The sequence below is a fragment of the Anomaloglossus baeobatrachus genome, chromosome 4 (genome assembly GCF_048569485.1).
Source record: "Anomaloglossus baeobatrachus isolate aAnoBae1 chromosome 4, aAnoBae1.hap1, whole genome shotgun sequence".
Classification (NCBI taxonomy): Eukaryota; Metazoa; Chordata; class Amphibia; order Anura; family Aromobatidae; genus Anomaloglossus; species Anomaloglossus baeobatrachus.
In genome coordinates this window covers 499,269,857-499,296,406 of record NC_134356.1, presented here as the reverse complement: position 1 = coordinate 499,296,406, position 26,550 = coordinate 499,269,857, and the positions used below count along the sequence as shown (strand labels likewise).

At 44.1% G+C, this 26,550-nt stretch overlaps 1 protein-coding gene across 3 annotated transcripts in view; it reads right to left on the bottom strand.

The window, feature by feature from the left end:
- The window catches only part of SEMA6D (semaphorin 6D), a 111,483-nt gene that overhangs the window by 39,545 nt on the left and 45,388 nt on the right, over window positions 1–26,550 (bottom strand). For all 3 annotated transcript variants that reach the window (XM_075345796.1, XM_075345797.1, XM_075345798.1), the window contains exons 2-3: window positions 2,965–3,117; window positions 188–299 (exon numbers count right to left, since the gene is read on the bottom strand). In XM_075345796.1, coding sequence (XP_075201911.1) covers window positions 188–299; window positions 2,965–3,073 — 221 coding nt within the window. In that variant the 5' untranslated portion in view covers window positions 3,074–3,117. The remainder of the gene's footprint in view (window positions 1–187; window positions 300–2,964; window positions 3,118–26,550) is intronic.

Genomic DNA, 26,550 nt, shown 5'->3' with positions numbered 1-26,550 from the left:
GCCCCGTATGACTTAGTTGTTTTTCTATTTCCGTTCCTTTCCATCCTAAGCATGAAATCTAATATATTGATAGAGATTACTATTTTCATTTCCTAAATCGAAGCTTTTCTCTGAGCTTTAAAAATAACTGCTGAAACGTAAAATAGAATACAAGTCCAATTCATATAAACAGATTAAAGGAAATTACCTTCCAGCAACATAAAGTGTGTCTCGAATTTTTAACATGAGTTGAAAGTCCAAGCTGTGCTGCGATTCATTGCCTGAAGGGCGTCCTCTAAATACTGGATATTGCCTTGAATCTGCAAGTTAAAATGGGATACACCATCACTCTGGATTACACAGCTCAAGAATCAATAGACAGAATTGATTAGCTGTATATACTAGGTGTAGAAGGGTTTAAGCCAAATCCCTGGTGCAACATCTTGAATATAAATGAATAAAATAAGACCAATGTCAGCAAATGTAATTTCCTTCCATTTTATATGGTGTGGTCCCTCATCAGACATCCACAGACTACATGATACGGCTTCTAGCATGTTCTCTTGGAAAAGCAGGGCATAACATGCTAGATTTCAGCCAAATCCATCCATGCTTTACAATTCTATGCAAATAACTGAGGACAATGAAACTTTCTATCTGTGAAGCTCGTATGTTATTCATATAAAGGACCTTCTCCACAAGTCTTCTTGATGACCACGCCCACTTGGCTAAAGAGGTCAGATTTATATACAGGGACGGGAACAGAAAACATACAATACCAGATGCAGGAGAACAGCGAAATTGATACTAGGGAAGAATTCTATGGTAAGTGACAAGTTTTCATTAAATAAATTTAAAGGGAATCTGTCAGCAGGTTTTTGCTATGGTATGTGAAGCCAGCATGCTGTAAGGGGTACTTCACACACAGCGAGATCGCTACTGAGATCGCTGCTGAGTCACGGTTTTTGTGACGCAGCAGTGACCTCATTAGCGATCTCGCTGTGTGTGACACTGAGCAGCGATCTGGCCCCTGCTGTGAGATCGCTGCTCATTACACACAGCCCTGGTTCGTTTTTTTATTGTTGCTGTCCCGCTGATAAGCACACATCGCTGTGTGTGACAGCGAGAGAGCAACAATCCTGAATGTGAAGGGAGCAGGAGCCGGCGTTTGACAGCCTGCGGTAAGCTGTAACCAAGGTAAACATCGGGTAACCAAGGTGGTTACCCGATATTTACCTTCGTTACCAGCCTCCGCAGCTCTCACGCTGCCAGTGCCGGCTCCTGCTCCCTGCACACGCTAAGTTAAGCGGTGTGAGCTGGTAACTAAGGTAAACATCGGGTAACCATACCCGATGTTTACCTTAGTTACCAGTGTCCGCAGCTTGCAGACGCCGGCTCCGTGCAAGCGCAGCGTCGTTTGCACGTTGCTGCTGGCTGGGGGCTGGTCACTGGTCGCTGGTGAGATCTGCCTGTTTGACAGCTCACCAGCGACCATGTAGTGATCAGATCGCTGGTCGGATCGCTGCTGCATCGCTAAAGTGTGAAGGTACCCTAAGGGTTAAAACATAGAATTCAGGGATGCCTGTCTTGTCAAGGTCCATCTGTTGTTTATTTGCTGTGTTTGTTTAGACAGTTGGGCACAGCAGGACGTATGATTGCTCAAACTATGTACAAAGTCAAGTGCACAGCACCCCCTCTGTGACTGGCACCTCACTATCTATATACAATCTCTATAGAGAGCCTGGTGTGGGTGGAACACGTCTCTCAGCTTGGCTTCATGACAAAGGGGCACTTTGCACACTACGACATCGCAGGTGCCATGTAGGTGGGGTCAAATCGAAAGTGATGCACATCCGGCCTTGCTGTCGACATCGTAGTGTGTAAAGCATTTTTTATACGATTAACGAGCACAAAAGCGTCGTAATCGTATCATCGGTGTAGCGTCAGACATTCCCATGATTTGGGAAGGACCGATGTTACAATGTTGTTCCTCGTTCCTGCGGCAGCACACATCGCTGTGTGTGAAGCCGCAGGAGCGAGGAACATCTCCTACCTGCGTCCCAGCCGGCTATGCGGAAGGAAGGAGGTGGGCGGGATGTTTATGTCCCACTCATCTCCGCCCCTCCGCTTCTATTGGCCGCCTGCCGTGTGACGTCGCTATGACGCCACACGACCCGCCCCCTTAGGAAGGAGGCGGTTCACCGGCCAGAGCGACGTCGCAGGGCAGGTAAGTGCGTGTGAGGCTGCCGTAGCGATATTGTTCGCTACGGCAGCTATCACCATGATATCGCAGCTGCGACGGGGACGGGGACCATCACGCTCAGCATCGGCTTGCGATGTCGTAGTGTGCAAAGTGCCCCTAAATCTAAAAATTCAGATTGTGTGAGAACGGACGCACCTAGTAATCTAAGTGATACATTGTTGGATTCAGAATCTCTTTGCCTACATTATGCTGCGGTCAGATGAGGTAGCAAAAACCTGATGACAGATTCTCTTTAAAGGGATACTAAAGAATGATCTTGTGCTTCTGAAAAAAAAAAAGTTGTAAAAATACAGTCATCAAAGTCATCCTTACATTTGAGGACTTCCTGGCGGACTTGTGGGTTAGTATTTAGCCTATGGAGGGTACTGATTTTTTTTTTAACACTAATAGAAGTAGGGCAAGAAAGTAGCTACCTTAAGGGCTCCGTACAGTAGGACAGGAACGTATGAAAAGAGGGCTCTATTATAATACATGTTTTTAGCTTTACTGTCTCTTTAATATATTAAATCCTAACATTTAATAACATATTTATGTTGTTTTATTGCCTATATTTTTTATTTCTTACTATACATAACAGTACTAGTGTTATTTGAAGCTTCCCACTTTGGTTTTCGCCATGACATCTCTGTAACCACTGGATATACTGTATACAAGACTTCAGCCCCCAGATAACAAACGCGATAAATCTATGACAGCTGTAAGAACATAGTGAGAAGACTTACAGTGATAGTCTACGATGTTGATCGGCTCGTCGTCTTCAGGGAAACTTACTGCATAGACCAATGACGCCATTCCCAGCACCATGCCAGCATGAAGCACACACAGCGTCATGGCTCAGAAAATGGACGAGTCCACGTTTGATAACAGGATTTTACCTACGAGAAATTAAACAAAAAATGTTAATTATCTTTTCATTAATTGAAAATATCTATATATTCTTTCATACCGGATCTATTTTAGAATGATGGCTAAATGTGTTTCTCCTGCATAAATATGTCATTCAAAGTTCATAGACGTGAGAAGTTATTACAGACACTGATTAGCGGCCTGCCTCGATCAGAGGCTTCTACGTATCATAGGTAATATATAATCACTTTGACAAATGTTTGATGAAATGGATTTCTGCTCATCTATCCTCATCTGAGTGATAACATCCATCGATCCACTGCTAAACACTGCAATTGTAGCACCAAGCAGGAAAACTGCTCGGATGGCTCCTATAAATGCGCCACAAGACTGTGTAGACATGGCCCATTGTAGAGGAATAGTCACACCCAGTTATAAATTAGTAATACATTATAAGAGAAATAAGAGCACCGGCACAACATATTATTTCACTAAAACAAACATGTCAGAAGAATCCTCTTTCATGAAGCAGCCACAGACATGGAGCCATCCACAGCATGTGATGCCAATGACATAATGAAATGCGATAATATTCACAATTTCCATTACTACATTGCATAGACCGCACTTTATGTTCTATCATAATATTGCTTAAATCCCGCACACATCGTCCCATGTACACAGCAAACCCGCACCGCACACCTGCCCTGGAAACGGGACCCGCACCGCACACCTGCCCTGGAAACGGGACCCGGACGCCGGGGAAAGCCTACTCACATTTCTGAAAGCATTTATAGTATATCTAGAATATATCTTATCATTATATTTAAATCAATCTATTAAACAGCTAATATAAAACTACAATACACCCATCATAGAGAGATATTCCATGTTTCATAGCCTTTATCGCAGAAGTGATCAAGTTTTAAAAAGTATATTTTGGTTATAAAAAAAGAAATTACAACAAACCACCCTAACAAAAAAAAACAAAAACCAAAACAACAAACAAACATTAAATCTATTACACCTATTACATCTCCACGTAAGTCTATAGTTGCCCTATTACAGCTGTTTAAGTCTATAGTAGCCCTATTACAGCTCTGTATAAGTCTATAGTAGCCCTATTACAGCTCTGTATAAGTCTATAGTAGCACTATTACAGCTCTGTATAAGTCTATAGTAGCCCTATTACAGCTCTGTATAAGTCTATAGTAGCCCTATTACAGTTCTGTATAAGTATATAGTTGCCCTATTACAGCTCCATATAAGTCTAGTTTCCCTATTACAGTTCTGTATAAGTCTATAGTAGCCCTATTAAAGCTCAGTATATGTCTAGTTACCCTATTACAGCTCCGTATAAGTCTAAAGTAGCTCTATTACAGCTCCATATAAAAGTCTATAGTTACCCTATAATAGCTCTGTAGAAGTCTATAGTAACCCTATTACAGCTCTGTAGAAGTCCATACTTACCCTATTACAGCTCTCCAGAAGTCTATAGTTGCCCTATTATACACAGTGCCTACAAGTAGTATTCAACCTCCTGCAGATTTAGCAGGTTTACACATTCGGAATTAACTTGGCATTGTGACATTTGGACTGTAGATCAGCCTGGAAGTGTGAAATGCACTGCAGCAAAAAAGAATGTTATTTCTTTTTTTATTTTTTTTTTTTTAAATTGTGAAAAGTTTATTCAGAGGGCCATTTATTATTCAACCCCTCAAACCACAAGAATTCTGTTTGGTTCCCCTAAAGTATTAAGAAGTATTTCAGGCACAAAGAACAATGAGCTTCACATGTTTGGATTAATTATCTCTTTTTCCAGCCTTTTCTGACTAATTAAGACCCTCCCCAAACTTGTGAACATCACTCATACTTGGTCAACATGGGAAAGACAAAGGAGCATTCCAAGGCCATCAGAGACAAGATCGTGGAGGGTCACAAGGCTGGCAAGGGGTACAAAACCCTTTCCAAGGAGTTGGGCCTACCTGTCTCCACTGTTGGGAGCATCATCCGGAAGTGGAAGGCTTATGGAACTACTGTTAGCCTTCCAAGGCCTGGACAGCCTTTGAAAGTTTCCACCCGTGCCGAGGCCAGGCTTGTCCGAAGAGTCAAGGCTAACCCAAGGACAACAAGGAAGGAGCTCCGGGAAGATCTCATGGCAGTGGGGACATTGGTTTCAGTCAACACCATAAGTAACGTACTCTACCGCAATGGTCTCCGTTCCAGCCGAGCCCGTAAGGTACCTTTACTTTCAAAGCGTCATGTCAAGACTCGTCTACAGTTTGCTCATGATCACTTGGAGGACTCTGAGACAGACTGGTTCAAGGTTCTCTGGTCTGATGAAACCAAGATCGAGATCTTTGGTGCCAACCACACACGTGACGTTTGGAGACTGGATGGCACTGCATATGACCCCAAGAATACCAGTCCTACAGTCAAGCATGGTGGTGGCAGCATCATGCTGTGGGGCTGTTTCTCAGCCAAGGGGCCTGGCCATCTGGTCCGCATCCATGGGAAGATGGATAGCACGGCCTACCTGGAGATTTTGGCCAAGAACCTCCGCTCCTCCATCAAGGATCTTAAGATGGGTCGTCATTTCATCTTCCAACAAGACAACGACCCAAAGCACACAGCCAAGAAAACCAAGGCCTGGTTCAAGAGGGAAAAAATCAAGGTGTTGCAGTGGCCTAGTCAGTCTCCTGACCTTAACCCAATTGAAAACTTGTGGAAGGAGCTCAAGATTAAAGTCCACATGAGACACCCAAAGAACCTAGATAACTTGGAGAAGATCTGCATGGAGGAGTGGGCCAAGATAACTCCAGAGACCTGTGCCGGCCTGATCAGGTCTTATAAAAAACGATTATTAGCTGTAATTGGAAACAAGGGTTATTCCACAAAATATTAAACCTAGGGGTTGAATAATAATTGACCCACACTTTTATGTTGAAAATTTATTAAAATTTAACTGAGCAACATAACTTGTTGGTTTGTAAGATTTATGCATCTGTTAATAAATCCTGCTCTTGTTTGAAGTTTGCAGGCTCTAACTTATTTGCATCTTATCAAACCTGCTAAATCTGCAGGGGGTTGAAGACTACTTGTAGGCACTGCATCTATATAAGTCTATAGTTGCCCTATTACAGCTCTGTATAAGTCTATAATTACCCTATTATAGCTCTGTATAAGTCTATAGTTGCCCTATTATATATCTATATAAGTCTATATTAGCCATATTACAGCTCTGTATAAGTCTATAGTAGCTCTATTACAGCTCTGTATAAGTCTATAATTACCCTATTATAGCTCTGTATAAGTCTATAATTACCCTATTATAGCTCTGTATAAGTCTATAGTTGCACTATTATATATCTATATAAGTCTATAGTAGCCCTATTACAGCTCTGTATACGTCTACAGTAGCTCTATTACAGCTCTGTATAAGTCTATTATTACCCTATTATAGCTCTGTATAAGTCTATAGTAGCCCTATTATATATCTATATAAGTCTATAGTAGCCCTATTACAGCTCTGTATAAGTCTATAGTTGCCCTATTAGATCTCCATATAAGTCTATAGCAGCCCTATTACAGCTCTGTATAAATCTATAGTTGCCCTATCACAGCTCTGAATGTCTATAGTTGCACTATTACAGCTCTGTATAAGTCTATAGTAGCTCTATTACAGCTCTATATAAGTCTATAGTTGCCCTGTCACAGCTCCGTACAGCTTGCACAGACTCATAATAAGGCCATCAACAAGAGGCCGCATACCTGAAGATCCTATTTGGATATTCCGGCTTAGGCGGGCTTTGCACACTACGACATCGCAGGTGCGATGTCGGTGGGGTCAAATTGAAAATGACGTACTTCCAGCATCGCATGCGACGTCGTAGTGTGTAAAGGCTCGATGATACGATTAACGAGCGCAAAAGCGTCGTAATCGTATCATCGGTGCAGCGTCGGTGTAATCCATGATTACGCTGACGCGACGGTCCGATGTTGTTCCTCGTTCCTGCGGCAGCACACATCGCTGTGTGTGAAGCCGCAGGAGCGAGGAACATCTCCTACCGGCGTCACTGCGGCTTCCGTAGGATATGTGGACGGAAGAAGGTGGGCGGGATGTTTACATCCCGCTCATCTCCACCCCTCTGCTCCTATTGGCCGCCTGCCGTGTGACGTCACAGTGACGCCATACGACCCGCCCCCTTAATAAGGAGGCGGGTCGCCGGCCAGAGCGACGGTCGCAGGACAGGTGAGTCCATGTGAAGCTGCCGTAGCGATAATGTTCGCTACGGCAGTTATCACAAGGATATCGCAGTTGCGACGGGGGCGGGGACTATCGCGCTCGGCATCGCAGCATCGGCTTGCGATGTCGTAGTGTGCAAAGTGCCCCTTAGTGTGTACTTTCAGCACATTCCAGTGCAGATTTCCCATGTGGATTGAATTGTATGGAAACTTTTCCTTTCCTCCATGTCAGTGCCCGTCCACAGAGGACCAGGCTGTGCTGCCGCTAGACCCTCAGCTCTGCTATGCTTCCAGTAAAGGTCTAACAAATTGCTTGTTTAATGCGGGAAGACATGTAGAAGGGAGATGTGGCTGGTGGAAGCTGCTCGCCGGAGCCTCACTCCATGCTGAGGTATGCCCTACAATAAACAGAACAAGCTATGGACTCCGTAATAGTGATATACTAGAAAAATGTTCAATTTACTAGCAATGGGGAATAATAGCCTGGTGCGCTCTACGACTGTTATAAAGAGGGATTTGGGAGGACCGGCACGCTTACACGACCCGCCGCCTGTTATTTTCACAGTTTTGGATGCAGGAGTAGCATTATTTGAAATGCATGGATATCACCTTCACTGTTGAGAGAAGACAAATGATGTTTCTGAATGTCTTGTCACTTGTCAATTTTACCCGCTAATTTATCAGTCCTTTCCCTGCGGATTTATCTACAATAACAATTCATGTTACACGGGCGGCTGGGTTAAATGCTATTTGTTCCAAACCCATGTACACGTTTGTCAGTTCCATTACTTTATTGAAATATGGACTGATGATATTAAAGTGGAATTTACAAAGCTTTTCCCCCAAATATCATTTTATCTTCCCTAGTAAAATATGTGAAAATGATTTAAAGGGGCGGGAGGTTTGTGACCAGAACCGCATGGGATAGGGAAGGAGCCTAAGAAGCCAAGGAACCAGCTCAAATCAGCTAAACATAAGAACATGAAGGAACATGGAAGAAGCAAAGAAGACATAACATTTTGGTGCAATGTGGAGTTGTGCAGGAATTTTGTGACACTTGCCATGACCACAGCACTTTGGATCAACTCCACTAAAATAAGTGGCGCGGGGGGGGGGGGGGGGGGGGGCGCCGTGCCAGGACGAGGGGCGTGTATGTACCTGGCCAAATCATGACATCTGCCAGCGTCCTCTACAACAGAAATGCTACAAGTGGAATGGCATGCTTGTCAGGGCACAGAGGTGCGCGCTACTTGCTTAAAGTGCCAGATTAATGAAATGGTGTGCGCTTCTTAATGAACCCAGTGCTGTGTACTCTAAGGGTACAGGTCCACTCTCAGTGTTTGCAGCGTTTTGGATGTAGCGTGTTTTCACTGCATCCAAAACGCTGCGTTGTATAGTACAAGCATAGTTGATGGGATTATAGAAATCTCCTGCCCAGTGTGTTGGGGCTGTCCACAGCGAAAACTGACCTCTGGTGCGGCTTTCCGAGCTGATGTAGCCCAGCTATAGGCTGCCAATAACTGCTTATTACCCCGATTTGCCAACGCACCAGGGCAAATCGGGAAGAGCCGGGTACAGTCCCAGAACTGTCGCATCTAATGTATGCGGCAATTCTGGGCAGCTGCCAGCTGATATTGTTAGGCTGGGGGGCTCCCCATAACGTGGAGCTCCCCATCCTGAGAATACCAGCCTTCAGCCGTATGGCTTTATCTGGCTGGTTTTAAAATTGGGGGGGACCGCACGCTGTTTTTTTTAATAATTTAATTATTTATTTCACTGCACAGTATAGACACGCCCACCGGCTGCTGTGATTGGGTGCAGTGAGACACCTGTCACACAGCGTGGGGGCGTGTCTCACTGCAACCAATCATAGGCGCCGGTAGGCGGGAAAGCAGGGAATACGAGATTGTTTAATGGGCGGCCGCCTTTTTCAAAATAGTAAAAGCCGCCGCAGCAGTGTGAATGCCGTGCAGTGCCGCGCCGGTGATCGGGGATCGGTGAGTATGAGAGAGGGGGTAAGAGGGATAGACTGACATAGACAGAGAGAGAGGGACAGAGATAGTGACCGACTGACAGAGATTAGTGAATGACAGACATTGTGAGGCGCTTCAGAACGCAGCTTTTCAGCTGCGCTCTGAAGCGGACCTTTTTTAAGCTGCGGTGCAGAGCGCACACCTGCGCACATAGCATCAGACATCAAAATCGTATGAGGGATGTCACACGTTTCAATTGACTAGGTTCGTGCAACAAAACGTTCAATTCTAGACAAAGATACGATGTGTTTGCGATCAACGGTTTTGCGTTCAATCCTGATCGCACGTAGATGTCACATGCAGATACCTCACAAAGGATGCCGGATGTGCGTCACTTACAACTTGACCCCAACGACGGATTGTGAGATATATTGAAGCGTGTAAAGCGGGCTTTAGACCCATAAACTGACATATTTGGTGCTATTCTTCCAGACACTCTAGAAATTGATCTTCTCACTGTGTGCACTACATTCATGAGCCAAAATCTCTATCCCCAAACTCTTCAAGGGATGCCATAGCTAGAATACATTTTTCTCTTTTTAGAGCTAGACTGATGTCTCCAAGTCGTGAAGCAAAAACTCTACCAAGCTGGAATCAATTTGTTAGGTATTGGCGGACTTGTCCTTTATTACCCTGACTTACGGTAGAGAATGTAACATATTCCCTAAGGCAGTGAGGGACCATTATATTCATTAAGTGGAGCTAAGTCAGAGCTAAGAAAGGTACCATATTCACTGCAACTTAGTGAGTGAATGGAACCTCCCTCCAGACTCTCAAAACCTAGATCAAACAACACATTACCAAACACATTAAGTAAAATAACTGGGAAACAATTCCTCATGGATTTCTCCAGAAGCTGTGAATGTGTTGATGATATTATATACTTTGGATGTGGGATATTCAAAGTCCTTCCAAGTTTAAGAGGAGGATCCTTTTTTTTAATTTAGAAGTTGTTCACAGATTGGTGACTCTCTGACCATATTTGCTTCTGAGAGACTCTGCCTCTCTACTTGTTCTTTTTATACAGTCTTGTGACTTATTTGAAAATTGACACTACAGCTGTTTTTCACTAGTACCACTTATGTTTCCAACCTTTTGTTACACTTGTCCTAATTTTTTTTAGATGTGTTTCTGCCATTAATTTCTAAATGAGAGTTTTCTTTAAATAGAATTAAAAAATGTCTAATGTTCAACTATTGATCTATGTTCTATTGTTAATAAAAAATGGCTATAAGTGATTTCTAAATCACTGCATTATTTATTTTCTACATATTTTACACTGCGTCGCAACCTTTTTTATTAGGTTGTAAAAAAAGGGGTTATCCATGACTATTTTATTTTTCTAATATATGACTAAGAAGGAACAAGCAGGCAGTTCCTTACTACCTACTGTATATGTTCTGCATGGCACTGGCTCAGAGTGGTCACGGACAGCTCTTGTCGGCGACTCTGCTGCTGCACATCAATAGAAAAGCTCTTCCACTTATGGGCTGCTCTGTCAGTGTGGCGTGACTGCTGACATCATACTGATTGACAGCAGTCACACCCTGTCAACAGAACACAGCGTAAGATGCTCGCCGACTGAGGTAATTTGTGACTACTCCTGCTGGTAGTTCTTTGTATTGGGCAAAACAGGCAGGAAGTTAGTACTCCCTGTCTATTATTTTTTTTACTTTGGGCCTAAAAGCTAAGAAAAAGTCTTGGACAACCTCCTTAAGGTATTTAATATGAAGAAACACTCTCCATTTGAGCCATGATGTCATAAAGAGGTTTTTACAAACATCTACGCATCTGGCATCATGCCTGCTAACTTCTCTGATGCCTGTGATCAGCGCAGGCAGACTCGGGCGTCGATCCACAGGCTTGTAGTTCATAGGCAGGCTAGCAAGAGTTAATTTCTGCTGGGCTGCTTGTAAGTCTCCTTTGATCACATGCTGTGGGGGAGCCAGTGACAGTTGTTCCCCTCTTTTATATTCTGGCTGGACACTTCCTTTAATGCCAGCTATAGCTTCTCTATACCGGTCTAGTAAGGTGTTATGATCCAGGCTTACTGGTGGTTGTAATGCATTATCGCTGTGTGCGGTTGTGGTGTTAACACTTGTTATACTTTTGTAGCTGCCTTGCTTCTCTTGCTTTTCTCCTCAGTTTCTTACTGTTTGTTCCTGAGAGTTTGCAGTGTGGCTGAGTTTTGTTTTTTCCCTGTCTGTCTAAATCTGTGTCTTCATTACAATTCTGCCCCTTCCTTCCCTGGGGGTGGGGGGGAGAGAACAGATTAGCTCTGAGCAGGAAAATAGCCAGGCACGGGACTCCGGCATCTTCACCCTCAGGGGTAATCTGGAGGTTAGGAATAGCCTCGGGTCCCCTAGCATGAAGGACAGCATAGGAGCCCCCTGCCCCTCGCTATCCTGTAATCACATCGTGACACATGATTGTAGTAGTTATACTGACATGAAGATGACATGACCCACTCAACAAATCTACATACAGCACAAAACTGGTGCATGTAGAGTACACCTGATAATAATGTAGCACACCAGTCTGTACTACTATTACAATAAAAAAAGGTTTCATATTACAAAAATCTTCATGTAATACAACGCAAAACGCGTCTTCAGAAACCAAACACTACGAATATACAATTATATATACTTGTGTAGAGTCATTTTACATTTTAAGTATATTGTAATGCCAGTATATGTTGAATATCATCTCTCCTTTTGTAGGGGATCTATATGTCAATGAATTCTCTCACTTTTGTATGCAATGTTTGCTCTAAACTTATAATGGCCGATTGACCAGTGGTGTGCATTGTCATAAACTAACTATGGTATATGGGTTTCTCAGGTTAGCCCAAAGTCAATGGAAATTTTACAACTTAGATCATTTCAAGTGAAAACCCAAAGTTCCAACTTTTCTCAACAATACCCATGTTTTCTCCAGCTCAGCACTTACAGTACACACCAAAAGTTTGGACACACCTTCTCATTCAAAGAGTTTTCTTTATTTTCATGACTCTAAAAATTGTAGATTCCCATTGAAGGCATCAAAACTATGAAGTAACACATGTGGAATGAAATACTTAAAAAAAAGTGTGAAACAACTGAAAATATGTCTTATATTCTAGGTTCTTCAAAGTAGCCACCTTTTGCTATGATTACTGCTTTGCACACGCTTGTCATTGTCCTGATGATCTTCAAGAAGTAGTCCCCAGAAATGGTCTTCCAACAGTCTTGAAGGAGTTCCCAGAGATGCTTAGCACTTGTTGGCCCTTTTGCCTTCACTCTGCGGTCCAGCTCACCCCAAACCATCTCAATTGGGTTCAGGTCTGGTGACTGTGGAGGTCAGGTCATCTGGCGTAGCACCTCATCTCTCTCCTTCTTAGTCAAATAGCCCTTACACAGCCTGGAGCTGTGTTTGGGGTCATTGTCCTGTTGAAAAATAAATGATGGTCCAACTAAACGCAAACCGGATGGAATAGCACGCCGCTGCAAGATGCTGTGGTAGCCATGCTGGTTCTGTATCACTGGTCTAATGTCCATTCCTTGTGTTCTTTAGCCCAAACAAGTCTCTTCTGCTTGTTGCCTGTCCTTAGCAGTGGTTTCCTAGCAGCTATTTTACCATGAAGGCCTGCTGCACAAAGTCTTCTCTTAAGGGCTAAGCCACACGGCGAGAAAATCGGTGCGAGTGGAGTGCGATAAAACATCGCATTCCACTCGGACCAATTCTAGCCTGTGTGTCAGCACACATGGGCGATTATTTTCTCAGCCCTAATCGGACCGAGAAAACAATCGCAGCATGCTGCGATTGTAATCCGAGACTCTTTCTCTCGCACCCATTTAAGTGAATGGGGCGAGAGAAAAATCGCACTGCACTCGCGGTACTGCTAGTGCAGTGCGAGAATGGCTATAGCTGACTACGCAGGAGAGAGGGAGAGAAATCCCTCCCTCCCCTCCTGAGTGCCGGCCCGCCCCCCGCAGCTGAGGTCTGCTCGCACGAACGGACCTCAGTTGCAAGGACACAAGCATGAGACTCGGCTCTGCTGTACTGCCAGCACGAGCCGAGTCTCATGCAAGGGGATCGCAGTAGTGCCCGTGTGGCCCCAGCCTAATAGTTGTTCTACAGATGAGAAGGTGTGTCCAAACGTTTGGTCTATACTGTACATATTGATGTTCTTCTCCAGAGGGTAACTGTGGCCAGACATCCTAAATCCACACAATCCCAAGAGATTGCCTAAAATTTCTAAGATATAAACAACTCTTCCCTAAATAGTTTTTCCAAGACTGTTGCTTTCAATATTTGAAGAATATTTATATACTGTTGTGGCTAATTATATATGCTGAGACATATAAAGCGTAAATGTAGTTTGTCTGTTAGGCTGCTTTCACACATCCGGTTTTTGCAGTGCGGCACAATCCGGCTCAAAAACCTATGCAACGGATGCGGCGAAAAACACGGATCCGTTGCATAAGTTTTTCCATGCGGCCCGTCCGTTTTTTGACGGATGCGGCTTGATACTGAGCATGCTCAGTTCAAAAAACCACATCCGGTGGCCAGATGCGGTTTCTGCCGCAGGACGCCGCATCCGGCGTCCATAGGCTTGTATTGTAAGTCGTGCCGTATTGCACCGGATCCGGCGCGATGCGTTTTTTTCGCCGCAGACAAAAACATTCACTTGAACGTTTCATCCAGCCGCCGCATGGGCTAAATATGTTGAATCTGTCAAAAAACGGACGCAACGCAAGCCCATGAGGCACAATACGGCACTAATAAAAGTCTATGTGGAAAAACCGCACGCGGCGGTAAAAAAAACAGATGTGGTTTTCCCGCAAAGTGCCGTAGTGTGCCGCACAGCAAAAACCGGATGTGTGAAAGCAGCCTTAATAGTACACAGGAATAAAGGAAACTTTGTAAAATATCGTATTAGAGCAATCTGCTGCTGTCTCCTCCTGGACTGGTCTTTGTTCTCCGTTCCTGGTATAATCTGTCTTCAGCGAATATAGACTTTCCTATTGCTGACATGGGAGATGACAGTTTCTGCTCATAAAATTCTTTGGAGAGGGGGGAGGGGGGAGATGGAGCTGGCGGCAGACCCAGACATTCTGCTGGAAGTCCTCGTGAAGTGACAGCTTCTCTTTAAGGTCTCTATTCACATTTCAGTCTGTTGCTGGATTATTCAGTTAATGATTGTATTACTAGCACAGGTTAGTGCTCATTGCCTGCTCCTACATGTTCAGCCATACCAGGTGAGAAAGGCACTTTCTGGGAATATTCTTTCAACAAAAGATCTAAGTCAAGTAAATCTCTCTTTGAATAAAAGATCTTTTAGCCCCAAAAATTAAACATGGTCGACTTACGTTCAAACAATGACGGACTATGACTTGGAGGCGAAAACAAATCGCTCACTCTTAAAGGGATTGTCCCATGAACAAAGTATACTTTAAATAATAGATCTTGGGAGTAATAGGTTCTGCAAGTTGATGGGTTAAAAGAAAATCTTCCTGTGCTGAGATAATCTTATATATATGGATAATCAACAAGATCAGAAGAAGGCGACACAGTCCATAGTATAACCAGAAAGTCTTGCTTTATTCCAAAAGGTGCATTTAAAAAGTGGCAGAGGAGCCGGGTGCAGGCCCTCTACGGACGACGGCCGTTTCACGCCTGCTAGCGCGTCTACAAGTCCTTCTATGTGGACCCGTAGAAGCACTAGCACGTGCGAAACGGCCGTCGTCCGTAGAGGGCCTGCACCCGGCTCCTCTGCCACTTTTTAAATGCACTTTTTAGAATAAAGCAAGACTTTCTGGTTATACCATGGACTGTGCCGCTTCTTCTGATCTTGTAGATTATCCATTGGTAACTAGTTTCCTTTGTAAGACGTGCACCCTCAACTAGTCTTTTACCTGGAGGACCTGAGTGGACTTTTTCCTTCCCAGCACATGTTAAGGTATAGTGCAGTGGAGCAGGGCAAATTCTTTCTATTTGTACTAATCATATATATATATATATATATATATATATATATATATATATATGCCCCTGCTGTGTACTGTGTAATGGCCGTGTCTGACCGTAAAGGTCTGATCATACAACAACTCTTGGGCAGGGGAGGTCGTAAAAAACTATACAGGACAGGATCACTGCTGAATCTATCTGTGAGGTAAAATATGTTTTACCTCACAGAAACCAGCAGCTGTGATACCATGCTGTCCTGTCTGTATATTCTCTGTTGTTTCTTTGCCTGCCCAATAAATGCATGAGCAGGCCATGTCCCTGTCAGACTTGGACATTACACATTACATATCAGGGATACATATACAGTGTGTCCACCCATATCCTGTCCACCGCCATTAACCACCACCAGCGCCACTGCTGTATGAAATGTGTCGATTTGTATTGAATTAATGATGCCCTACAACTTTGTAATTCACTTTTTTTCTCTATCTCGTTCTGTTTCCGAGATAAAAATGCTAACTTTGTTGTTTTCCACCAGGTGGCGCTATAGGTGGTTTCATTGCGTAGCGCATGGCTACTTTACTATACCTAGACACCACTTCTATGCCTATAGCTGCCGCCGTTCTCAAGTTAATGGCGGTGGGCAGGATATGGGTGGACACACTGTATATGATTATCTCAGCACAGGGACATTTTTTTAACACATTCGATCATGGAACATATTATTATTGCAAGATCTATTGGGTAAAATGTACTTTGTTCGTGGGGAAAGCCCCTTTAAGTTTTCTCCACATGTTTTGGTTGAAATGGTTATTTTGACCACCTTTATTCTAATATTTATAGAGGCCTTTAGAAATGAACTTCGATGGATATGTTTATATAAATGCTATTAAAGTCTTGTTTAATCTAATGAAGCTGCGGAGCGATCAGCCAATGTCATAATCCTACTTAAATGAATTAAAATTATTAAAATTCAATCACCTGCAGGCAAAATGCTAGCTACATCACAAAAAGGGCAGCGTTTTCTCTTCGGAAGCAGTTACTGACATAAGCACTTTGGACCCTGTTCCAAAATCCGATGAGGCTTGCAGATAAAGAAACCTTTGCAGAAAAGCTGGAGCTGCAAGTATCACTACAACCATCCGTCTCAGGGACCCGAAATCATATTCAAGGGTAAGAACAGAGGTCTGAGGATGAATGTGGAGATGAACCTGTGGAGGAACCTGGTCATTGTCACCTGGAAGAATGGAAAAAGTTATTCTCTTCTAACTGATAAAGTTTAGATCCATTTCTTTACTGACGACTACTGTACAAAAATATATCCCTTTACTGATATTGCTTATACAGTAGCTTCTCCAATGTGTCAAAACCTAAAAATGACAACCAAAAGTAGGTCATACACCCATTGAGTCCCCCCATGCCACAGCAAGACATTTATCGCAACCTCAGATCCTCACAAGATCTCCTTCTCTACTCCTGTCTTATCTACTCCTCTCACAATCTCATACAAGATTTCTCCTGTGCCTCCCCCATACTCTGGAACGCTCTACCCCAGCATATCAGACTCTCACCTACCATGAAAAGCTTCAAGAGGAACCTGAAGACCAACCTCTTCCAACAAGCCTACAACCTACAATAACCCTCAGTCCAGTACACCACTGCGCAACTAGCTCTGTCCTCACCTATTGTACCATCACCCATTCCCTGTAGACTGTGAGCCCTCGCGGGCAGGGTCCTCTCTCCTCCTATACCAGTCTGTTTTGTACTGTTAATGATTGTTGTACTAGTTTTCATGTATACCCTCTCACTTGTAAAGCGCCATGGAATTAATGGTGCAATAATAATAATAATAATAATAATAAAGAATTTATATATGCTAAACTCTCACTAATAGAAATCTATACATTATTCCTAGGCTCGCTAATTAATCTGAGCACAGCTCCTACACAAGGTTAGATTCTGAGCAGTCTTGTTTGGACTCCCTAAAGGCCCCGTCACACACGAGATCGCTAACGAGATCGTTGTTGCGTCACCATTTCTGTGACGCAGCAGCGATCTCGTTCATTGTGACACCTACCAGCGATCAGGCCCCTGCTGTGAGATCGCTAGTCGTTGCTGAAGGGTACAGACCAGGTGATGTCCTTTTGGGCAGGACGCATTGCTGTGTTTGACACCTAACAATGACCTCCTATACAGGTCGCTCATCGTTATACAGGTCGCTCATCGTTATACAGGTCGCTCATCGTTATACAGGTCACTCATCGTTATACAGGTCGCTCATCGTTATACAGGTCGCTCATCGTTATACAGGTCGCTCATCGGTATACAGGTCGCTCATCGTTATACAGGTCGCTCATCGTTATACAGGTCGCTCATCGTTATACAGGTCGCTCATCGTTATACAGGTCACACATCGTTAGACAGGTCGCTCATCGTTATACAGGTCGCTCATCGTTATACAGGTCAATCATCGTTATACAGGTCACTCATCGTTATACAGGTCGCTCATCGTTATACAGGTCGCTCATCGTTATACAGGTCGCTCATCGTTATACAGGTCGCTCATCGTTATACAGGTCGCTCATCGTTATACAGGTCGCTCATCGTTATACAGGTCGCTCATCGTTATACAGGTCGCTCATCGTTATACAGGTCGCTCATCGTTATACAGGTCGCTCATCGTTATACAGGTCGCTCATCGTTATACAGGTCGCTCATCGTTATACAGGTCACTCATCGTTATACAGGTCACTCATCGTTATACAGGTCGCTCATCGTTATACAGGTCGCTCATCGTTATACAGGTCGCTCATCGTTATACAGGTCAATCATCGTTATACAGGTCACACATCGTTATACAGGTCGCTCATCGTTATACAGGTCGCTCATCGTTATACAGGTCGCTCATCGTTATACAGGTCGCTCATCGTTATACAGGTCGCTCATCGTTATACAGGTCGCTCATCGTTATACAGGTCGCTCATCGTTATACAGGTCGCTCATCGTTATACAGGTCGCTCATCGTTATACAGGTCAATCATCGTTATACAGGTCACACATCGTTATACAGGTCGCTCATCGTTATACAGGTCGCTCATCGTTATACAGGTCGCTCATCGTTATACAGGTCGCTCATCATTACTGCATCGTTGGTAAGGTCTGACTGTGTGACATCTCACCAGCGACCTCCCAGTGACTTACCAGCGATCCTTATCAGGTCGCACCATTTTCGGGATCGCTGGTAAGTCGTTAAATGTGACGGGGGCTTAAGTCTCAAGACATCAAGAAACTGGTGAGCAAATACTGAGACCCAATACATTACTTTACTCAATGGTAGGCACTTATTTTATTTTGTAGTTTTATTGACAAGCAAGCAATTATAAGCTAATCTGGGTATCGGGGTCATTTTGTTAAAATTTTTAAAGATGAAATATACATTCCTTCTTAAAGGGTTTTTCCAGGTTCAGGGAGAATTTAGGCTATATTTTATAGTGTAAAGGGGTTGTCCACTACTACGACAACCCTTTTTGATTCCACATGTTTCCCCCATGCAAAATAATTAAGACTATACTCACCTCCCGTGCCGGCATCCTTCCAGCAATGTCTGGACTAGCAGCGTCGGGGCTCATATGGGATTGTGATGTCATGCAAGCGCCATGTCTAATCAGTGCATGACATCCCAACCCAACTTGAGCCCTGGCACCGCGAGTCTGGACACCACTGGAAGGGCGCTGGTACAGGAGGTGAGTATAGGCTTTATTATTTTACCTGGGGGAAACATGTGGAACAAGAAAGGGTTGTCTTACTAGTGGATAGTCGCTATAAGACATCTCATCATAAATCCCTCTGTAACTTAATTTTGGTGTAAATATTGATTTTGATCATTAATTACCAACTGATGGTTATTCAACAGAGCAAACTGATACTCTAATGCTCTTAAAAAATAAAAAACACACAAGAAAAATGCTGCCAGCTTGCTCAGCCACCTGCTGGTAATTTTTGTATAGAAGCTGTCATGCAAATAATGCTGCCACCAATCAGTGGAATCAGCAGTCATTGATGGGAATTGCTGTGTTGGGCAACAGAAGATTGAGGAGGAAAAAAGTGTTTTTGAAAGGGAACCTGTGATAGGGAAGTGCCTGTCAATCATCTGGAGCAGGGCGGAGAGAAGCTTGATGTGATGTCACCGGAGCGGGGAACAGCAGTTTGCAATAGCGCCTCTCACAGGCACTATTGCCAACATAAGGTATTTGAGAGAAACATTGTTTGTCACAGCTCAGCGCGTCTCCTGCTTGCAGACTTGGTGCAATAGTCTAAAGTAAGCCATACACAAGTGGGCTACCAGAGGGGAAAACTGCAGCGTAGCCTAATGCATGTCATACACAAGTGGGCTACCAGAGGGGAAAACTGCAGCGTAGCCTAATGCACGCCATACACAAGTGGGCTACCAGAGAGGAAAACTGCAGCGTAGCCTAATGCACGCCATACACAAGTGGGCTACCAGAGGGGAAAACGGCAGCGTAGCCTAATGCACGCCATACACATAAGTTCTTATCCTAATAGCTATTTGCCCTATACCCATCAATGTGACCTCCTGGAACAGCTCATCATAAAACAGATTTCTGGAAAATTAGTCATAAATACTAAATTGTCAAATTCCACCAAAGTGTTAATATAAACAGCCCCAAACCTCGGCTGTCAATGTTCAGAAAGCTGATCAGCGCTGCCGGAACGTTCTGCCCAGTTGTCGATAGCAAACAAGAAGTTTCTTTGTGTTTTGTAATCATTCGCCTCCGATCCATAAAATCATTTTGGAACAATTGTGGAATGATCTAACGGCCGAACAATCGGCTAATGCAGAATTTGGTCATTCTTTATGTTGAAAACTTTGGCCCGCAGTCCCATTGTTTATTGATGGAGTCATCCGCCAGGAAAAGGGAGCCATTCTTGGCCGTCAGCTTCACGCACCAGCAGGCTCACGAAAGTACACTAAACCGTAGAAGACAAAGCACAATAAAGAATAAATGGGCCTTAGACGCACAGTTCTAGCTCCGCCACTTGGACTTTAATATCTGGATATGAGGAATCATTCTGAGAACACCAGTATGGCGCCATAAAATACCACTGCCTCATTATTCCCGGGCTCCTCAATCTTCTTTGTTTTAAAGAGCCAAATAAACGTGGGTCAAATTATTCTGGCAATGCCGTAGATCAAAAATCCCATTGTCAGGTAAAGCATCCTACAGACTTTTACTACAGGTGATATATGGGGTCCATGAAACACTCATTCTCCTTCTGTCGTAGCTGGACAAACCTCTGCAGCCAGGTAGCCAATGGCCGCATAAATCTGAGATCGACCCCTACTCTATGGTTTGTCTATGACCATTTTTGCTGGAAATTCAGTTTTCAAAGTGATTACAAAGTGGTCTAACTGGCTCTAGCGTCAGCAGTATTGTATTCATTCCTGCCTTACTTACACCATGTTTTCCCGAAAATAAGCCCTAGAGTATTTTTTTTTTTTCAGAGCAAAAAATAAAACAAGATTTTTGGGGAAACACATGACAGTACCAACACTAACAAAATAGACCATACTACTACTATGTGTACATGTTAAAGGGAACCTGTCAGGTCCAATATACACCTAGAACCACGAGCAGTTCTGGGTGTATATTGCTATTCCACAGGGGCGTACTAACATGCTAATGGGCGCGACTGGCCAGGGAACTAACCTTCAGAAATCCTTTTTCTAAAGATCTCTTTATCTATGCTAGTGTATACAGGCACGGTTAGGCAGGGGTTAACAATATGCACCTAGAACTGCTCGTGGCTCTGGATGCATATTGCACCTGACAGGTTCCCTTTAAACCCCACGTCACCTCCCATCTATTTCCTGCTCCAGGGAAACATGGGTAAGAGGTGACGTGGGGTCATCTGGCCAGCGCTTGCGCAGAACGGTGGAGGCAGAGGGGAAAGCACGGGCACGAGATTATGGGCGGGTACTTGCTGATGACAATCACAGCGCCGCCCATAATCTCTTGCCTGCGCACACGTCACCAGCGGTCACACTGTGCTCAGTCCCGTGAGACTGGCACTGGGCATGCGCGGGGACCACTGGAGCACTGGGCAGCGTTATCAGCTATGGAAAGGAGCGATGGGGGACGGCATAAAGGACCAGGAGGGAGAATAACGGACGCCAGAAAGCCCGCCCCCGTGACTATAAAAAAAGATTTGCATAGGAAAAGGTAAGACTTTATAAAGTCTTTATTTTGGTCTCACATGGGGCACAATAACAACAGGAACATTGCTAGAATGCAGCCCAGGAGCTGCAGAGGGGAATCTTTTAGGTTTTAGGGGAAATTTCTGCTGACAGGTTCCCTTTAGGCTATGTGCCCACGGGCGCTCATACCTGCGGATGTATCTGCAGGTACGAGCGCATGTTTCCCGCAGCTGCTCGCCGGCGTCCGCAGCTATTTTTAGCTGCGAGATTCCAGCGGAATAGCTGCAGGAAACCTGCGGACATTCATGCAAATTCCCTGCGGACGTCCCGGCCTCTATCTCCATAGCGGAGGGCCGGGACATCCGCAGGTAATTCTGCATGAACAATTGACATGCAATTATACGTGCGGATGCGGACATCCGCAGCATGTTCGGCAGCCGCACTTTCCGCAGCATGGACACAGCACTCCCCATGTCCAATAGGATAACATGGGGAGTGACTGTACATGCTAAAACCTGCGGATTTATCTGGAAAATCCAGAAAAATCCGCAGGTTTTCCGCGGCAAAATCCGCAGAAACAAGCTCCCGTGGGCACATGGCTTTAAGCATTTCTAGCAGAATTTTCTGCACCAAAAACCAGAGTTGGGAAGAAAAATGCTGTTTAAAATAAGCACATTTTTTAAGAGTCTTTATGTGCATCCTTGTTGCGTTTTTACCTACATTTTGTTCCCTGTTCATTTAAATGGGTGAAAATGGTGCAGAAACGTCAAGGCTGTGTGCACATGTTGCAGATTTGTCTCAAAACATGAAGGGTTTCCTGATGCTAACAAAGTGAATGAGAATCCTGACGTCTCGTGCACATGATAAAGGTTCTTCCTTTGCAGATTTGGTGCTGATATAAATCTTCATCCTGTCAATTCCTTCCGGTTTTTGCTGCAGATTTCACCCATACTAATGAGAAGGGAAAAATCTGCACCAAAACCACAAGAAAAAAAACACATCTAAAATGCATGTGTTTTCTTCTGCCTTTTTACTCCCAAGGAATTTAGGTTTTTTATTACAATAACTACATAGTGGTTGATCAGATTATTTAAAGGGACTCCTTCACCTGATCCACAGGCAGCATGGATCATAGTCAGGCAGCATGGATCATAGTCAGGCAGCATGGATCATAGTCAGGCAGCATGGATCATAGTCAGGCAGCATGGATCATAGTCAGGCAGCATGGATCATAGTCAGGCAGCATGGATCATAGTCAGGCAGCATGGATCATAGTCAGGCAGCATGGATCATAGTCCGCAGCACGACTGCAGCCAGCTGCATCAATGTTTCAGAGACAATACACTTCAAAGATCTGGCAGGCGCATATAGGAATAGATGAGACTAGTCCCCTGCTGCCCCCGGCCGGTATTTGCTGCAGGTGACACATATGGAACAGACCTGTCAATCACCTGTAGCAGCGCTGGGAGAACCTGGATATTTAAAGTATATTTTCTTTGAAAAGTCAGAGCATTTCAGTTTCTGGCTGCGAATTTACGCCCATTCCGATTCTTGCAGCCCGAGGTTAAAGCAGCATGAATCAGGTGACACGTCCTCTGTCATGATATACATTTCTCCCTAATAAATGGTCCTTACAGTGTTTAGAGAAACATGAATTATTCTGCTAGCTAATGACAACCTGCTTTATCTATTTTAATTTTCCCCACTATCATTTGTCCAGCCAAAAAGCCCCCATAAACATTAAGTAAATGGCAGCGCGACCCACCATCCATCCACTGTGTAGGAGGGGACTGTCGATCCGCCTCTGTCAGATGTAGGCGAGAAAGAAGGATCGGGAGTTTGTGACTGTGTGTCTGGCCCATAAGTGGCTTCCTCTCATCTCCCTATTACAAACTTGTACAAATTCATCTGAACCAAGGTGAATGTGTAGGGAGCCCAGACTCATCAGGGTGACCTAAATGGCCAATGTCAATCAAAAGGAACGATCACCGGCTGGTTCAGTTTGATAGTCGCTGGAAACACAGGTCGGCCATGTTGGATTTATGCAGGTGAGGATCAGCACTGGCTGCATAATCATCTGAAAAAACTCCAATATTAGCCAATGTAGTCTGTGATGTACTGTGCACAATCAATGGACAATCATTCCTTCTGCCATATTGATCTCACAGGAATGGGGGTCTTATGCTCAGCTTGTTTGGCCAACAGCTATCAGTGGTGCATAGCAGCTTATATCCATAATAGATCCTATCACAGGAGCGCTGTATAAGCAAACCACAGAATATTATGCTGTTCCCATCGAGCAGGTGGACACTCGGAAGGGTTCGACTTGTGTCCAAGTATTATGAAAGTCAATAGGAAACTTGAGCATTTTTCCGGAATATCTTCTATTGACTCAGTACAGAATTCAAGCACGTCTGTGCGTCCAATTGCTTGTTACAAATATTGAGCACCTGAGCATGGTAGTGCTCACTCATCACTAGTACTGTACCTGAGCATGGTAGTGCTCGCTTATCACTAGTACTGAGCACCCGAGCATGGTACTGCTCACTCATCACTAGTACTGAGCACCAGAGCATGGTAGTGCTCGCTCATCACTATTACAGAGCTCCTGAACATGGTAGTGCTCGCTCATCACTAGTACCAAGCACTCGAGCATGGTAGTGATCGCTCATCACTAGTACCAAGCACTCGAGCATGGTAGTGCTCGCTCATCACTAGTACCAAGCACTCGAGCATGGTAGTGATCGCTCATCACTAGAACAAAGCACCTGAGCATGGTAGTGCTCGCTTAGCACTATTACAGAGCACCTGAGCATGGTAGTGATCACTCATCACTAGTACCAAACACTCGAGCATGGTAGTGATCGCTCATCACTAGTACCGAGCACCTGAGCATGGTAGTGATCGCTCATCACTAGTACCGAGCACTCGAGCATGGTAGTGCTCACTCATCACTAGAACAAAGCACCTGAGCATGGTAGTGCTCACTTATCACTATTACAGAGCTCCTGAACATGGTAGTGCTCGCTCATCACTAGTACAGAGCACCTGAGCATGGTAGTGATCGCTCATCACTACAACAAAGCACCTGAGCATGGTAGTGCTCGCTTATCATTATTACAGAGCTCCTGAACATGGTAGTGCTCGCTCATCACTATTAATAACCTATCAATGAACCATGAATGCAGTTTTTTATACTAACCATATTACTGTAGGAACAATATCTACTTTTCATGATCACATCCACATTCCCCCATGTAAAATGATATTAACTCCTTATCTTCAGAAAAGTCAGCTGGACAGGTAACACTTATTATCCGCCTGCCACTGCACTGGGGTAAGGTAATGTGTGATAATAGCCATGCCTGTCTCCCCTACGTGTCTGCTAGAGCTATTATTAACCATTTTGAGACAGGTAACATGTGACCTGCTCCACGTGTATGTGTTATTGGGATAATTTCGGAGGGAGGACTGTGCTTTGTTCTTCATCACTGTGTACTTAGTCCCTTTTTTCCCCTAATGAGGCGTCTTCTTCTATGAAAGCCTCCAGTGCTGTTCTTGTTTGTCAGCATCAGATACTTCAGATACAGCATTGCAGAAGTAAAGAGGATTAGAGGGTATGATACTAATTGATTTTGATAGAACAAATAGCAGTTCTGTCACTTAAAAACACGACTTGACTTGTTTCAAAGAATCCACATTAACACCTCTTGATCTATGTCAAAGTGAAAAAATGTTTAATATTAAAAACGATGAAGCCTCACTACTGAACATCTCGGCTTTGATCTTAATTGGCTTCTGGTACTGCTAGTTAGATTTCAGTTGTTTGCCAGCTTTTAATATTACAGAAAACCAATCCTTCCCCCTTGAACAAGAACACGCCGGCAGAATTCTCGAAAATGGCTTCAATGCCTTTTAATGATGCTCGCGCCGAGTGCTTCGTTTGACTCACTCCGAGAAGTAAATGCTGCTTTGATTAATAAAAGCACTTTGTACAGACTGTTTCAAGAAGGGAAAAAAAGTCCTAAAACCTGAAATAACTGCATTTTTATTTTACAATTTCACTTTGAATAAGGGTACTTTCACACTTCCGTTTTTTTTTTTGGTGCAATCCGCTGTCTTGGGAATCAGCGGAATCCGTTAACGGATTCCGCTGATTCCCATAGACTTGCATTGATGACGGATTGTGCCAAAAGTACCTGCGTTGCTTCCATTGGCCGACGCTCCGTTGGTTCCGCCGAGCGGAAGCAACGCTGAATGTAACGTTATTTGCTTGCGTCAAAATGACGCCGACCAGCGGATTCCGTTGCCTCCGTTAAAATTTATAATGGCTCCCTATGGTAGCGGATTCCGTTGCAAAGTGCTTTACAATGGAATCCGCTGCTGGATTCTGCTAATTTCTACTGAGCATGCCCAGAATGAAAAAAATGAAAAAAAACCAGAGCCGACGCATTCCGTTAGACGGACGCCTAACGGACGCCAAACGGATGCAACGGGTCCGTTATTTCACAGGAATCAGCTAACGTATTCCTGTGAAATATCGGATCCGTTAAATCCGTTGACACCACAAAAATAACGGATGCGTCAAAACGACGCAGCAACGGACCCAGAGGATTTCGCCCAACGCAAGTGTGAAACTAGCCTAATACATACATGTGAGATGATTCCATCTGCGCAGTCTACAGCATTCTCCTATTAGACACAACTACTGTTAATAATATATAGCATTTTCCCTTCCGTATTGCCGCAAGTGCATTTTGAAACTTTGCAGGCAAAAACGATTCCCTGCTCCACTGAGCTCCTAATATTATTTTGTGCCGTAGGCCTGAGATTACAAAGCGAGTTGACACTGGGATCAGGACCAAGTTCTGCCATCTGAAAAGCAGCGGTCTACTTCTTGATGGGAAATATTTCACACGCCATAGCGAAAGAGCTTATTCATCATTTCTCTTAAATTACTAAATTAAATTCAGTCCTTTTGAGATGCTCTCTATGTACCATGACTGACCCGTCTG